This window comes from Excalfactoria chinensis, chromosome 5 (genome assembly GCF_039878825.1).
Source record: "Excalfactoria chinensis isolate bCotChi1 chromosome 5, bCotChi1.hap2, whole genome shotgun sequence".
NCBI classification, from domain to species: Eukaryota; Metazoa; Chordata; class Aves; order Galliformes; family Phasianidae; genus Excalfactoria; species Excalfactoria chinensis.
Window position 1 is genome coordinate 30,781,916 of NC_092829.1, and position 13,388 is coordinate 30,795,303.

General features: G+C 42.0%; 1 protein-coding gene across 1 annotated transcript; it reads right to left on the bottom strand.

Annotated features, from left to right (window-relative positions):
* Window positions 1-1,115: 1,115 nt before the first annotated feature.
* On the bottom strand, window positions 1,116-8,978 carry MED6 (mediator complex subunit 6). Its single transcript, XM_072339317.1, has 8 exons — window positions 8,835-8,978; window positions 7,534-7,693; window positions 6,385-6,476; window positions 4,378-4,460; window positions 3,570-3,678; window positions 3,029-3,144; window positions 2,250-2,277; window positions 1,116-1,649 (listed from the first exon to the last, which is right to left on the bottom strand). The coding sequence occupies exons 1-8, from the start codon at window positions 8,854-8,856 to the stop codon at window positions 1,519-1,521; spliced, it is 741 nt and encodes a 246-aa protein (XP_072195418.1). The 5' UTR covers window positions 8,857-8,978; the 3' UTR covers window positions 1,116-1,518.
* Between the last annotated feature and the right edge of the window lie 4,410 nt (window positions 8,979-13,388).

The window sequence follows — 13,388 nt, forward strand, 5'->3', positions numbered from 1 at the left end:
TGCCTTAATAGCCCCCTTACAAGAACTTCACCTGAATATCAAAAATTCAGTGGAGATTCTCAAGGCTTCTCACCACTCACGCCTCATTTTTGGGATGCCTCCTTTCTAAGACATGCAGGTGAGCAATATGAGGGCTTTGGCACTTCTCAAGTTCCTTCCTTGCAAAGGAATTTCTTTAACAGAAGAAAGAAGCAGAACTTTTATCCTAAGCATATTCATGCTACCTTGTCATTATTCAAAGTTAAATAATTAGCTAGCTTATTACCTGTTTCCATCAACATCTCAAGAAATAGTGGTTCAAATGTCACCCACGTTATATAAAATGAAACTAACACACAGTTAAGTGCACTGATGTATCAATTTTAGGTCTAATACCTGCAACAACAGCAAATAGCTGTTGGCTTATCTATATTTGCTGTTACAGCTTTGGATTAAAGGGCAAAAATCCCATGGGTCTTTCCATTGTTCAATAGCTACCCCATCAGAACTCTTGATTAGTTACTAAATCAGAAAACAAGGCTTCTCTTACAACTTCAAAATAAACCTGAGGAAACAACAGAAGTATATCTTAGTCCTCCTTCCTACCTACATTTCATATGCTATGTACAGCTCTTTTTGTCACTTTCTAGAATCTACTTCAAGAAAGAAGACAACAGTTGAGAAAACAAGTTACTCTGCGTTGCTCCATTACTTTGACAAAAGCAAAAAGCAACAACCTGATGGCCATTTCTTTGCAATGAGTGGCTTCTGACTTTTTTCTGCAAGGGAAAAAAAAAAAGAAGAAAAAAAAAAATAGTTGTGTAAACAGCACTTAAATAACAAAGTGCTCTTCGCAATGTTTCACTGCTCTACCTCCTCAGGTCTAAAAGGCAGATGACTAACCAAGGTGGTAAAATGCACCAAAGAGGTGCTAAAAGCACAGAGGAAGAGATACATAACTGATATATTTGAGAGACGGTGGAGAAAGAAAAGAGAAACATAAACAGCTTCACACTCTTTAGGTGAATTTGCCTTCCCCAAAATAGTCTATAGCATATTTCAACATCCAAACAAAAAAAAAATTGTTGCTTGCACATATGGTATAATTGCTACTAACCAAATAAGCAGTTAAGAAATGCATTCTAGCAACCAGGATTTTATTAATCAAGATATGAGGTGGGTTGTTTGTTGTTGTTGTTTTAAAGGGTTGTGTATTTTTAATTGCTTACAGAGCAAACCAAGACACACAGAATGCAGGGCTTTGTAGATTTTAGGAAGCTGCAAAATACATCTCTGCAAAATCCATTCCCAGTAGCCAATATCCAAAATAAGATGAAAACTGAAAACACCTTATTTGAGGCAGTTCACATCCTGCTATTAACATTTTTGTAACAGATTTCTACAGAAAAAGCTGTTACAGGGGCTTGAGCTCCTGAAATGTCACAGTCTCAGTTTGAAAAGAGTAAATATGAAGAAAGGGAGTTGAAATCTGCTGTTTTCCAGGTACTGACTCATCCAGATATGCATCAACTTCGCCCTTCACTGGAGTCTCATCCGTTTTTCAGGTGGTCCTTTAGCAGCAGCACTCTGCTGAGCGTTCTTTACAGTCTCTTTCTCCTCTGTCTTGACAGCTTCAGGGGCTGGTTCTGGCTCCTTCTTTACTTGATCCACTTAAAAAGTAACAGCAAAACAAGATTAAACCTCCTATTTTCATTCCCAAAATATTCTTCGAAGTGTTTAGAAAACACTGATTTCAAAAGGATAAAATTAGCGTAAAGGGTTTAAGAACTAAGGAATAAATTCATGCCTATACAGGTTAAAAGAAGAAGAAGAATAATGGAGTGGATGAAAAGATCTAGTTTATGCTTTTCCTGTTTTGAAGTTGCTTCAGATCAACTAAAAGCCTTCACATGCTTTCCTGAGCAACCTGCCAAAATCACTAGGATGCTGGACTGACCAAATTATTCCTTTCCTCTTTTGCCTTTTCCCCGTCTGCTGCTTCCAAAGACTATTTCCTGCACTTGGACCTTCAGTTAACATCGTTTTTACAGATGGGAAGGGCAGCACATCTTCAAGACATGGAACAGAATACACATTTTTTCAATTTCCTTCTTGCTCTCATTCACTCTACTCTTGCCTTTGCACAATTTGGCAATGCCAGAATCTCAAACCACCTCAGTGGCAAAGGTGAAAAGCTCACAAGGCAACAGGAAGACTTTACTGCACACGGCATATATTTTTTAGCTCTTGCGATCATATCAGAGACTTACCTGGGACAGGCTTTTCTCCAGGCTTTTGCTGCAGGGCAGGGAAAAACAACACATTAGTGGAACCAAAGTCTTAATCCTTGACCCTTCCTACCGTTCACTAAAGAATGCACACCATACATGAGTTGAAGGAAGAAGGGAAGGCTGTCGGACAGATCCCTAAATACACTTAAAACAAAATCCAACTTTTAAACAGAGTTTTAATTTTTTTAACATCCAGTCTTTCTTCAGACAGCTGAAAAGGACTAGATGAAAAAATGCTCAGCCAGTTCTCAGTATCAGAGGAGCAGTTTCCTGAGCTGCTGTAAAACTTATTTTCATTACTCCCAACCAGAAGACACAATGGTACAAAGAACTATTAGAGATTATCAGAGGGAATCACAACAACCTCACAGAATGCTGAGAATTTCCACACTAATTAATGAGCACTCAGAACAATGGGGTAACCAGAACACAATAGTTGTGGTGATCTGATTCAGCTCCCAAAGCAGGAAACTGTAAGCAGCAGCAAAGTCAGATAGCTGACGTTTACAGACCCTCTACAAATAGATAAGGAATTGGTGTAATGCAATTTGCCCTCATAGATTTGCCAAGGTCTTAACTCCTGCAATTACCAAGGGGAATCCCACACTCAAACCAAAGCTTTCCATTTCAAACTTATTACTTAACTTGCATTATCACTGTAGAAAGCACTGAAAATTCCCACTGTCAGTTTCAGCTGCTTATGACTGCCTTAAATTCTGAGTAAGTTGCTGTAATACTGTGGCTTATAAGTGTCATACCTGAACAAATCTGGGTGGAAACTTCTGTCTTAGGTCTAGAAGCAAAGCATCTACCCGTTGCCTCTGGAAAATAGAACTTGGTTCTTCTTTCTTCTTGGCTTTTGGCTTAGCTTTTTCTGCAAGTACAAAAATGTAAGAGGAAGCTAATGAAAGTTTTGTTCTCTCAGCAGCTCTTTGATGTACACAAAGTTGGAATGCAACTCTCCTCTTAATCTCAGCTCCATTTTCTTTTTGTTTTATTGTTGTGGTTTCTTTTGCAGAAGACAGGTTAAGCATGATTTTATAACTCAAAACAAACTGTATTCTGGTCTCTGGTAGGTTGAAGTTGGATCCATTGTGTTGTGACAAAGCTCTATTTTATCTCCTATCCATGTCTCAGTGTCTATCCCCATCCACAAGATTCCTTCCTCCTAGCAGTGAGCACCAACTTACTCCTCAAACAGAACATCTCTACACCACCACCGTGTGTTGCCTCGAGCTTTTCCCCCCTACGCTCTCAATACTATCTTCCCTTTCTCTGAAGAGCAACTAGGAATCATACCTCTTTCTTCCTGATCTTTGAAATGCCACCAGTAGCCTTTTGATGGATGATAGCGACAATAGGACATTGCTTCTTCAAAAGCAGACTGAATTCCATGTACAGCGGTGAGCTTTTAGAACAAGACAAACATAAGGCAGTGTTCAGAATTTAAGGCGAAAGTACAGTACAAATTTTTGTAAGTAATGGTTTTAAGATTAGTATTCTGTATTCATTTATGTTCTGGGAAAGAAACCTGGGACAGCTAGTTTTGGTCTAAGAATGTCATCTCTTGCAAAGGATCTCATAAAAACCAAGGTTTTTTCTCTTCCTAAATTCACAGAGGAAAAGTTTGCATAAGCAGCAGCTTACAAGGTCAGAAGAAATAAACACAAGCAATAAAAACAAAATTTAAAGAGAAATCCGTATTAATCCAAAAAGAGAAGTTCGATTAAAAGAAATGCCACATTACCATAGTATGAACATTTCAATGTTCAATTACTGTTTAATATATATTTATCACTTAATTTCTCTTTTAATTACTTGAACCTCCTGTTCCGACAGTTGTCAATCTTCAGTTATTCTGATCCCTTAATTCTTAAGGAATGCATCCTACTTTTTGGGCCATGCTGCATTCTGCCAGGATCTTTCATTTCCACGTGGAATACACAACCATATTAACTGCTGGCATTTCTTTAAAGCCCATGCATTCTATGCACACACATAGCGTAATACTACAGTGAAGAAAAGTTTGAAAGCCTGAGGACAACAGAAAATAAAAGCAGGTACAAACTGTTCACTTATACATACATAAAACATACAGAACACTTACAGCTCTGGAGTTAATGACAGACCCTAAGTCGGGTGCCTGATAAATCACTCCAGCAATAATATAGTAGTCAGCCAAAGGAATAACTGTGGGGAAAAGAAAAGAAAAAGATAGGCAGGATGAGTTTAAAGTTCTGGCTAAAGACTCCATATTTGTTGCTGAATTTTAGGAGTAAAAATAGAAACTGTAATATCCTTCTCACCAACAACATTTGTCTTTTTATGTCTTTCCTTAAGGGTGTTATATTTGTACTCTTTTCACCTAAGGGGAAAAGCCCCAAGGTCTGTTTTACAGAGAGGAAAGCATCAGACTTAGGTCTTCCCCTATTGCAAGCAAATAACTGATCTTACTGGAGTTGGTGTTTTCAGAGCTACACAGGAGGAATCAAGTGAACTACCAGTGGAAGTAGTTCCACCAGTTGTTCCTGCTGTCAGAAACCAAAACCAGAAGATCTCATTTTTCTGTAGTCAGCTCTCTCCAACCTGTGCCATTTTCTTAGCTACATTTCCTCAGCCCAACGGCGGCTGAGCACATACAAAGCATGCCTTCCTATATTCATAACGTTCTGTCAAAAAAATAAAGAAGAATAAAAAAGATTAAAAGGCCTTCCAAAAACATCCCAGTTGTCTCCATAATGTTCTACTGAACGGACTTCAGTTTAGAAACTGTAATAATGATGTCAGCTTCACATTCCCAAGACTCTGGTCTGTGCGCTCATTTGTTCTGGTTCCTCCATCTGCTTTAATTCATTTTGTCTCAGCCTTTTTACTGACAGGGCCCAGCTCCTCCTGTACTTGCATTTTACAAAGCTTGGACACCTGCCTAAATTAATTGGCCAAGACAACTGGGGACATATTACAGCCAGTGAAAAGAAGGAGGAGTTCCTTCTCAGTGTTTCCTAGAAGCACAAGACGATAGAGAACAGCAGCTCCCCTGCCTCACAGCTTAACACACGTATAGTGGAAGCCAAACTCTACTCTTGATTTAAAAGATGTCTAAGCACAATGTTTCAATATGCACCTTTTGAAAGCCAGGCAGAAAGCCTTCAACAAAAAGAAAAACAACTGGATAAGTCAAAGTCCTACGCAGCACCAAAATGCACGTGCAGAATCTGAGTTACTAAACCTAAAGTTAAAAAGTAACCAGCATTTACCATGTTCTTCTGTTTATTCTGAAATAACCTAAGATATTTTGTATGTATACAGAATAAAACTATTGAAATGTGACTGTTTGGTTTTTTTCTTCATTTTTAATTAATCACACATGCACAACAAATTCAAGGTTGAAAAGGAACAGTGAATCAGGTTGCATGCGAAGGGAAGAAAAAACAAAAGGTATTTCACTTAGAACTTGTAGAGGTGTAATGATTTCAATGATTTCAGAGTACTCCGGTCTCAGAAGAACAACCAAAACAAATATCTGCATCATCTCATGGTCATTTTTCAGATCGATCTTCTACCCTCACTGACAAGATGCTACTCATTCTACCCAAACAACAGCTGCAGGTGGAAACAGCACTGAATAAAAAATGACAGAAAAAGAACCATGAATGAGCACCTTCCCTAATCAATGGAAATCACAGCTCACTCCTAATTGCATACTAGCCACTTCAGGTGATTACCCGTAATTAAACTAAGCTCATCAGCTCTAAGCAAAAATAAAATTAGCCTTACATTTAAATAATTAAAACGAAAAATCTAAGAGAGCCAAACATATAAAATGTTGCGTCAATGCCGCTACCAATTTCAACATACACCATGGGGCAGCACTTTCTCACTGCACTCTTCACATTTAACCACCAGATGGCAACCCCAGCTACGAGCACACCAGAGGTCACCAGTGACAAAATACCTCCACCACACCTCCCATACAAAGCCTTGTAACCTTCCACTTAAACTTAGGATGAAGGCAGAAAAGGGGAGTCAGAAGCATTCAAAGAAATGAGGAGCACAGAAAAGAGACCACCTGGTTGGCTTTCTCAACAGTGGCAAGAACTAAATGACCTCTCACCTTGTGTCGGAGATTGCCTTTGCTGCTTTCGGATGATGAAGAGAATGGGCTCTTGAGCATGAAGGAGGATGTACTCCACTCCAACCATCTGGCTGAAACAGAAACAAGCTGAATAAATATCTTTCTCAAAGCAAAATCTGTGCGATATGAAGAGATATCAAGGGCCTAGCACTATAGCAATACAGTTCTCAAGCTTTCTATGAGCTATTTCTAAATAAAGACACGGGATTTCATAGCATTTCCCAATCTAGCTATCAAAACCCACACATACACCTGCAAACAACCTATACCTGCATATACAAATGACACTGCAACAATCTGACACATCTAAACTGAACACACTAGTGGTCAAATAGCAAGGAAAACAACACAATCTATTAGCATGAAGACACCACTTAAACACAGAAAAAGGACCAGTGTATGATGTGACTATCAGTATATCTCATTTGAAAGCCCCTCTACAACCACATCCAAACACAAGTGGCTTTACCAATGAACTCCCAGCTCAGTTTGCACTCTTTATTATATTGTAGAGTCTTGAAATATTTCTCTAACACCTCACTTGTGCTCAGTGCAGCAGATGGGAAACTGCAGAGAAAGTTAACTTGCACATGCTGCCATCTCATTACAGAACCATCTGTGACCAGTTTATTTACAACGTTCCATACTTTCATCATCCACACTAAAAAGCCAGCTCCTAAGAGGAGATATGTACTAATTATGGCATGCAGCCAGTGTGATATGTGATTCTGTGTGACAAACTACTTATGAACACGAAAGTATCCCCTAACATAAACCCTACTGACTGTAGGAAAAAAAAAAGACATTTAAAGCCATTACCATTATCCAGCTTCTGTAGAGCTGGGAAGATGAAAGTCAGCAGCTTCTCTAATTAGAAATATCTAAAAGGTGATTTACTAGAATCTCTGCATGTAGCTAGAATGCTTCAAAATCAACACTCCTTGAGATAGCTTTGAAGGAAGTAGAACGCAACTAAAAAAGAAAGAAGAAAGCCGGGCTCCCAGGCAAGTGGTGGGACTACAGAGCTCCAAAGAGAGAAGCAGAAGGTTTCCAGCTTGCTTTCATTCAATCACCAAAGATGGACAGACAAAGCATTCTAGTAAGAAGCAGTTTCTAATTGCAACTTACTTCAAGTGGTCCAAGGTCATCCGCTGCATTTTGACAACTTCATTGTTACAAGTTCGGTCATAGAATGGGTTACTGCGCTCTGAGAAGTAGTCCAACACGCTGCCATTGTTTAATATTGGAATCCAGGCACTGTCAACCCAGGAAATTCCCAGGAGGTTATCTGAGAAGAGAAACCTACGTTGAGTACCAAGGCAGCAAGAAACACCTCAACCATCACCAACAGTAAGCTGCCACCAGCTGATGATTACAGCAGGTGCAACACAGCCCCATACAAACCAATTCTAATTATAAACATATTTACTAGAGTTCAAGTAATAACTGATGTCCTTCAGCCTTCTGCAGTTCTCCTGTAGGTACAGAGCAGAAATACAGCATCTTAACTATGGTGTTTTTCTTTCCTTGACTCCCAGCTGCTGGTATACCTTTAACAGCTCAAGAATGGGAGTCAATAACTGTGTAACAACTTAATTACACTTAGCTCATATGAGCCTCATTAGTAGTATTACATAAAGGTTGTTTTATGAACAAGAGAACTGGCTGAGTAGAGAGCATAGGAAAAGCACAGTTCCCTTTAAAACACAGATCTCAGGCAATTTCAATTTACGTTACTAAGTTAGAATCTGTTGCTGAAAAAAAAGAAGCTATTAACCTTACACTAAATCTGAGCAATGCTGTTATTGCAGTAAATCTCTGTGGTATCACATCGGCTGATACCACGTTTCAAAGGTACAGGTGAAACCTGTAATAAACAACCCCCCCCCCCCCCAAGAATGATGGAAAGAAAGATGCTGCTTTGGGTAGATGTCTCCCAGCTGCCACAAACAAGAGACACTACAACAATCTGCCGAACTGCTTGTGGCAAATTACTTATCGCACACCTCGGTGGGCCTTACAGAAATCCACCTATGCAAATGTTCACAGTCACACACAGCGCAGTTACACTCCTGAAGAACTCCAACAGCCGAAGTTACAGTCAGGCCAAAGAAACCAGTGTCAGCAATTGGTTCTACACACAACAAATCCGCGGGGTGTATTTCTGCGGCAGCTCTGCGCGGTCAGGGACAAACAGCCACACTCTAACAACTGCTCACACGCTATTAACTGCTCCTCGGAGCAGCTGCTGAGAAGGTAACGCTGCCTGCTCTGTAAATATACGCAATGACGGTATAAACAACCACCAACAAATCATTTTCTCAAGCCAAATTTGGGAGACAGTATCGAGTAGCGCTTCCCAAGGCCGCCCCACGCCCAAGCATCCCGCCTGCGGACACAGCTCCCGCCCCGGCCCCTCCGCCCCGCACCTCGGACGTCCACCGCCGCCATGGCCCCGGAGCCGCCAGCCCGCAGAGCACCGGAAGTGGGGCAGAGCGGCGCCGGCACGCCGAGCGGAAGTCGAACGCCGCCACGACGGGACGGAGCGGCGCCGCGCAGCGCCGGCAGTCCGAGAGAGCGCCCTCAGCGGCAGGGCCGGGCCTGCGCCTGACCGGGCTCGGGCCTCGGGAGGGGCTTCGTGCTGAGGGGCGGCTCTGTAATGACGGCAGTCCTTAATGGCACGGGACGTAAATATCGAAGCTCGCCTCAATTTCCCAGCGATGTCTGAGCCCTGGTCTCTGTTACTGAGATCGCATTTTGTAGACGCGCTTTTCCCCCTTTTAATTCCTATATGTGCACCCTGCAGATCCCTGTCATTAGTTAACTGCTGGTTGTAGTTCCTCCCTCAAGTGCAGAGCCCAGCTGTCCACCTGCCTGCTGACTCGGCACCTCTTCCAAGCCAGTACGCGTTCGGGTGGGCGCGGGGCTGAGAAACAGCCTCCTGCACTGGAAATAATGGTGCTCGATGGCTTACAATGAACCTCCAATTACGTGGCGAGAGCAGCTGAAGCACCGCTGGGAAAAGCTGTTCATTTGGTAACATTTTCACCTTTGCTGCAGGATGAAAGTCTTGGATTTTTTCCCCTTCGCTTTCTCTGAAGCAGGAGTCCTAATGAGCGTTGCTACGCCGCCTTTTGTAGCGGGAGGTGTGGGTTACAGGCGGGGATCTGATGAATTCTGCAGGTAAAATGAGGAATTGATGCTCGCTGCCTTTAATGTCAGAGAAAGGCAGCTGAAGAAATGGATGGTCGGACTTATTCACAAAGGATTTATGTGTGTGTTTCAAAAATGCATAAAACACACGGATAAAAATAGGTGCCTCTTCATGCCCTATTGTTTTGATGTCATTTAATATCATCTTTGTCCAAGTGGAATTAATTTTATGTATTTCTGCTATCAGAGCTAATGAGGAATTGTCCTGCTATGACCCTCTCCGCTAGGCACTGTATGTATAACACATAGAATAAAAGAGACTGCTCCTAATTTACAGTCTTCTTTATCCCCAGTGGATGTGGGATTGGTAGTGCTGAACACTCCGATGGCATTATGGGTACGGAGGGGACGCTAGCAAGGACTCCCTTTATGGTCTCACATAAACAGAACTAAATTGAGAGGACTCCATCTACTAATGGCAGTCTTTGTGCACATCTCCACAGACCACAGAGGCAGGAAAAATAATCCAGCTGTAGGCCAGCAGGTAAAAAGCATTGTCTCTGTATCCTTGTCATTATACCCTGGGTAGTTTCCAAAACATATCAGAGGCTGCAGAACAAGGAGATCATCACAGCGCTTTGGATTCTGCCAAGCTATGTTTGAACTCGCACTGTAATAAGTAGCAAGCTCCAAGTTGACTGTTCTGTGCAAATCTAGCTTTCCTGTGAATTGCAAGGGAAATTTAAATTCCTGTGCTTAATGCAAAATTGCAGGGCTTGAACTGCATGTGAAATGAGTGAGTTGTTACCAGTTTTATATTAAATAGGGATGGAAAAATGTTTCTTTGTGTTTTGGGGAGAAAAAAAGAAACAACAACCAAGTAGTGCTAGAAAATTACGAGCAACGCAAGGGAAATGCTAAAACCACAACATCCACATCTTTCATGGGGAGGTTTAATTGGGCTACTGTGAATGTTTTCCTTAAGTTGTATTATCATTTTCCTGGTGAGATTTCCTTGTTTCCATCCCGAAAATAACGACAATTTCAACGGTAGCTTTAGTGATGCTGCATATGTAGTCATTTGTACCATAGCTTTCCACAGGCCTCAAAATCCATTGTGGAATGATGCTTTAGAAACCTATAAAATGGGCAGATTGCAGAATTCTGTTCTTCACATCCTTAATCAGGCACTTCTGCTGACTTCAAAGTCGTTAATTTCTCCTTTTGTTCAGTGCATCTGCCTGTACTTTTCCTTCCTGAGATGATGTTTTATGCACAGTTTTTATAAATACTGCTCATCACACGCATTGACTATAGGAAAAAAAAAAGAAAGAAAAAAGCCAGGCTTGTGTGATCTTGTTTCTTTTTTTTTTCTTTTTTCCTACTGGAAAAATGCCACAGGGAAGATCTAACTGAAGTGGCTGCCACGATGGCTGCAGCTGGTGCCCTCTTCAGAACTGGGTTCCCCTTGTTGCTATCACCTCGCTGCTGCAAGCAGCAGGAGCCTGAGGGTGGTGAGACGAGCACTGCTCCCGGCATCCTCAGAGCATCTCACAGTGCTGTACTGGAGTCGCATGTTCAAAGGCACAGGGGAAGAAAAAAAAAAAAGATAAAGCCTTGATAATATCCTAAAAGCTTCTTGAAAACTATTAATCTCCTAATAAACCCCAAAAGGCTATCTGTCAAGAAGTTAATAAAGAAGAAATGTCAGGATGCCACATGGCTCCTGTGACTGCAGGAAGGAGAGGAAATGAGATCTCAAGCAAAGAAGCACCAGCTATGGCATCTGGCACGTGATCTCTTATAAAAGCATCACTGAAAGTCAGGATGCTGCCCTTTTTGTTTCTGCAGCCATTTATAATAGTAGTATCTCTGCTGCTGCATTGACGTTGTCAACACAGAAGCCCAATAGAGAAGAAGACAACAAATACAGTCTGCAGGTGTGGGATCACCTCCTGGGTGCAGATGGAACACATCCATGACCCAGAAGTTGCCCTACGTCCTATGAAATGCACAGATTTGGAAACAAACAGAGGTGTCCACAGAGAGTCAGGATGATCGATCAGGTAACTTCTGCTCAGCCTCCAAGTTGGATCCATTCGTTGGTTTTGCAGCCAGCTGGTAATTCAGTGATACCCCATTTCCACCAAGCAGATCCAAGCCCAGGAGCAGAGTCCTGACCCTGCTCAAAGCCACTGAGCCGAGGGCACTGGGGGGAAGGAAGGCAAAGCAATCGCCCACCCATGGAGCCTCTGTACTGCACATGCTAGAAATAGCCACAGTTTCCGCACCGCACTACTGACATAGCAATTACAGAATATCTTTCAGTAGGCCTTCAATGCCTTTGGTTTGCAGTGCTTTACAAATGTGGCCAGATTGTGAAGTCCTTTTTATGCCCTTAGTCAGGCATCTGGCTGATCTGAAAGAAGGCTTGAGCAAAATAAGTGTCTCCACTGTGAAGAACAAAATCAGGATGTGCTTTCCTGGTTAACTGTACTCTGTGTCAAAACCAGGGCTTGGTTGGCAGCGAGCCCTGTGCCGCACAGTGGCAGTGTTCAGTGCAGCCCAGTGGGAGGAAGCAGAACTGGGCCAGGCTGACCAGATCAGGAAGTGCAAAAGAAAAGCTTAATTTCATTGTTTTGAAAGAGCTGAAAAATCAAACCAGAAATATCGGAGGCAGATCAGAAATTGAACTTCTCATCACCTCTTTGCTTGAACAACTCCGAGCTTTATAATAATGAAAATAGAGGGTTTTATTCCAGCGATAATAATTCTCATCTTCGCTCTGTCCATTTAGTCATGTACATTTTCTTTTCTCTGCAGCTTCTATCTATCTCAGATTTCTTCACCTGCCATGAAATCCTAATGTGCTCACTTCATCACTGACTCAGGCACCTAATTGGCCAGGCAGCTCTCCGATTGGGTCCCTTTTTCCCTGCTTTCCTGTCACATTATTTTTAATACTGTGGTTGCCTGGTAACCCTAACACCTGTGCTTCCTTCCCTGTAATTTTACATGTTTCCTTCTGTATGTCGCAATAAAAATCATTTTTTTCTGTCCTGACTGGTGTGTTGCTTCTTCACCTGCGCTTTCACACCACCCAATACTTAAGACAGACAAGTCACCCAAATACTGATCTCAGGCTATGGGTTTGGGTTTTTTTAACTTAATGAGGCTAGAATCACTGCTAATAATCTTTTCTGTTTGGATGAACAGGTTGAGCAGTTGACTTTACTTGCTTGCATCACCCCTTAGCCCACTTAGCTCCAACTCCCTTGCATGAGATCTACAGACCCACACAGGAAGGCATTAAGCTTGCTGTGCAGCTGGGCAGCACGACAAGCAAGGTGTGAAGCAGGGGTTACATCAGACATTGATTCTAAGACCTGGAGAAAACAGAAAAAAATGTACAGCTCAGCATCTCAGCATGGCAGGGACTGGCACCAATATGTCCCAAAGAGGCAAGGTCAATCCCTTTGGTATTGAAAGAATATCAAACCATCATGTTGGTGCTGCATTTTCCACCATCAGAGAATGAGATACTAGTCTTGCTGTGCCACGTCACGGAACCAGAAGGTGTGACCCTGCCCTCATGATGTCCAATGCTGGAAGCGCTCTTGTTTGGCAAAAGGATACTCTGCATATAATAGAAACTTTCATCTGGGGATATTCTCTCAATCACATCAGCCAAGTGTGGTATGCCAGCGGGCACTTGGCATAAGGCTTCAATATGGTCTTATGCCAGTGGGTACTTGGCATAAGACTTCAATAGGAAAGGGTAGATTTAATTAATTAAGCTCACAGCACAGAGATTCACCATGTACTCTAAG

Bases quoted from the DNA above. Each gene is read 5' to 3' on its own strand.
- MED6 (XM_072339317.1), bottom strand. From the start codon at position 8,856: ATGGCGGCGGTGGACGTCCGAG. The intron at 7,694-8,834 runs GTGCGGGGCGGA...TTCTCTTCTCAG, and splicing joins GGCGGCGGTGGACGTCCGAG to ATAACCTCCTGGGAATTTCC. The intron at 2,278-3,028 runs GTATGACACTTA...CCTGCCCTGCAG, and splicing joins TTCCACCCAGATTTGTTCAG to CAAAAGCCTGGAGAAAAGCC.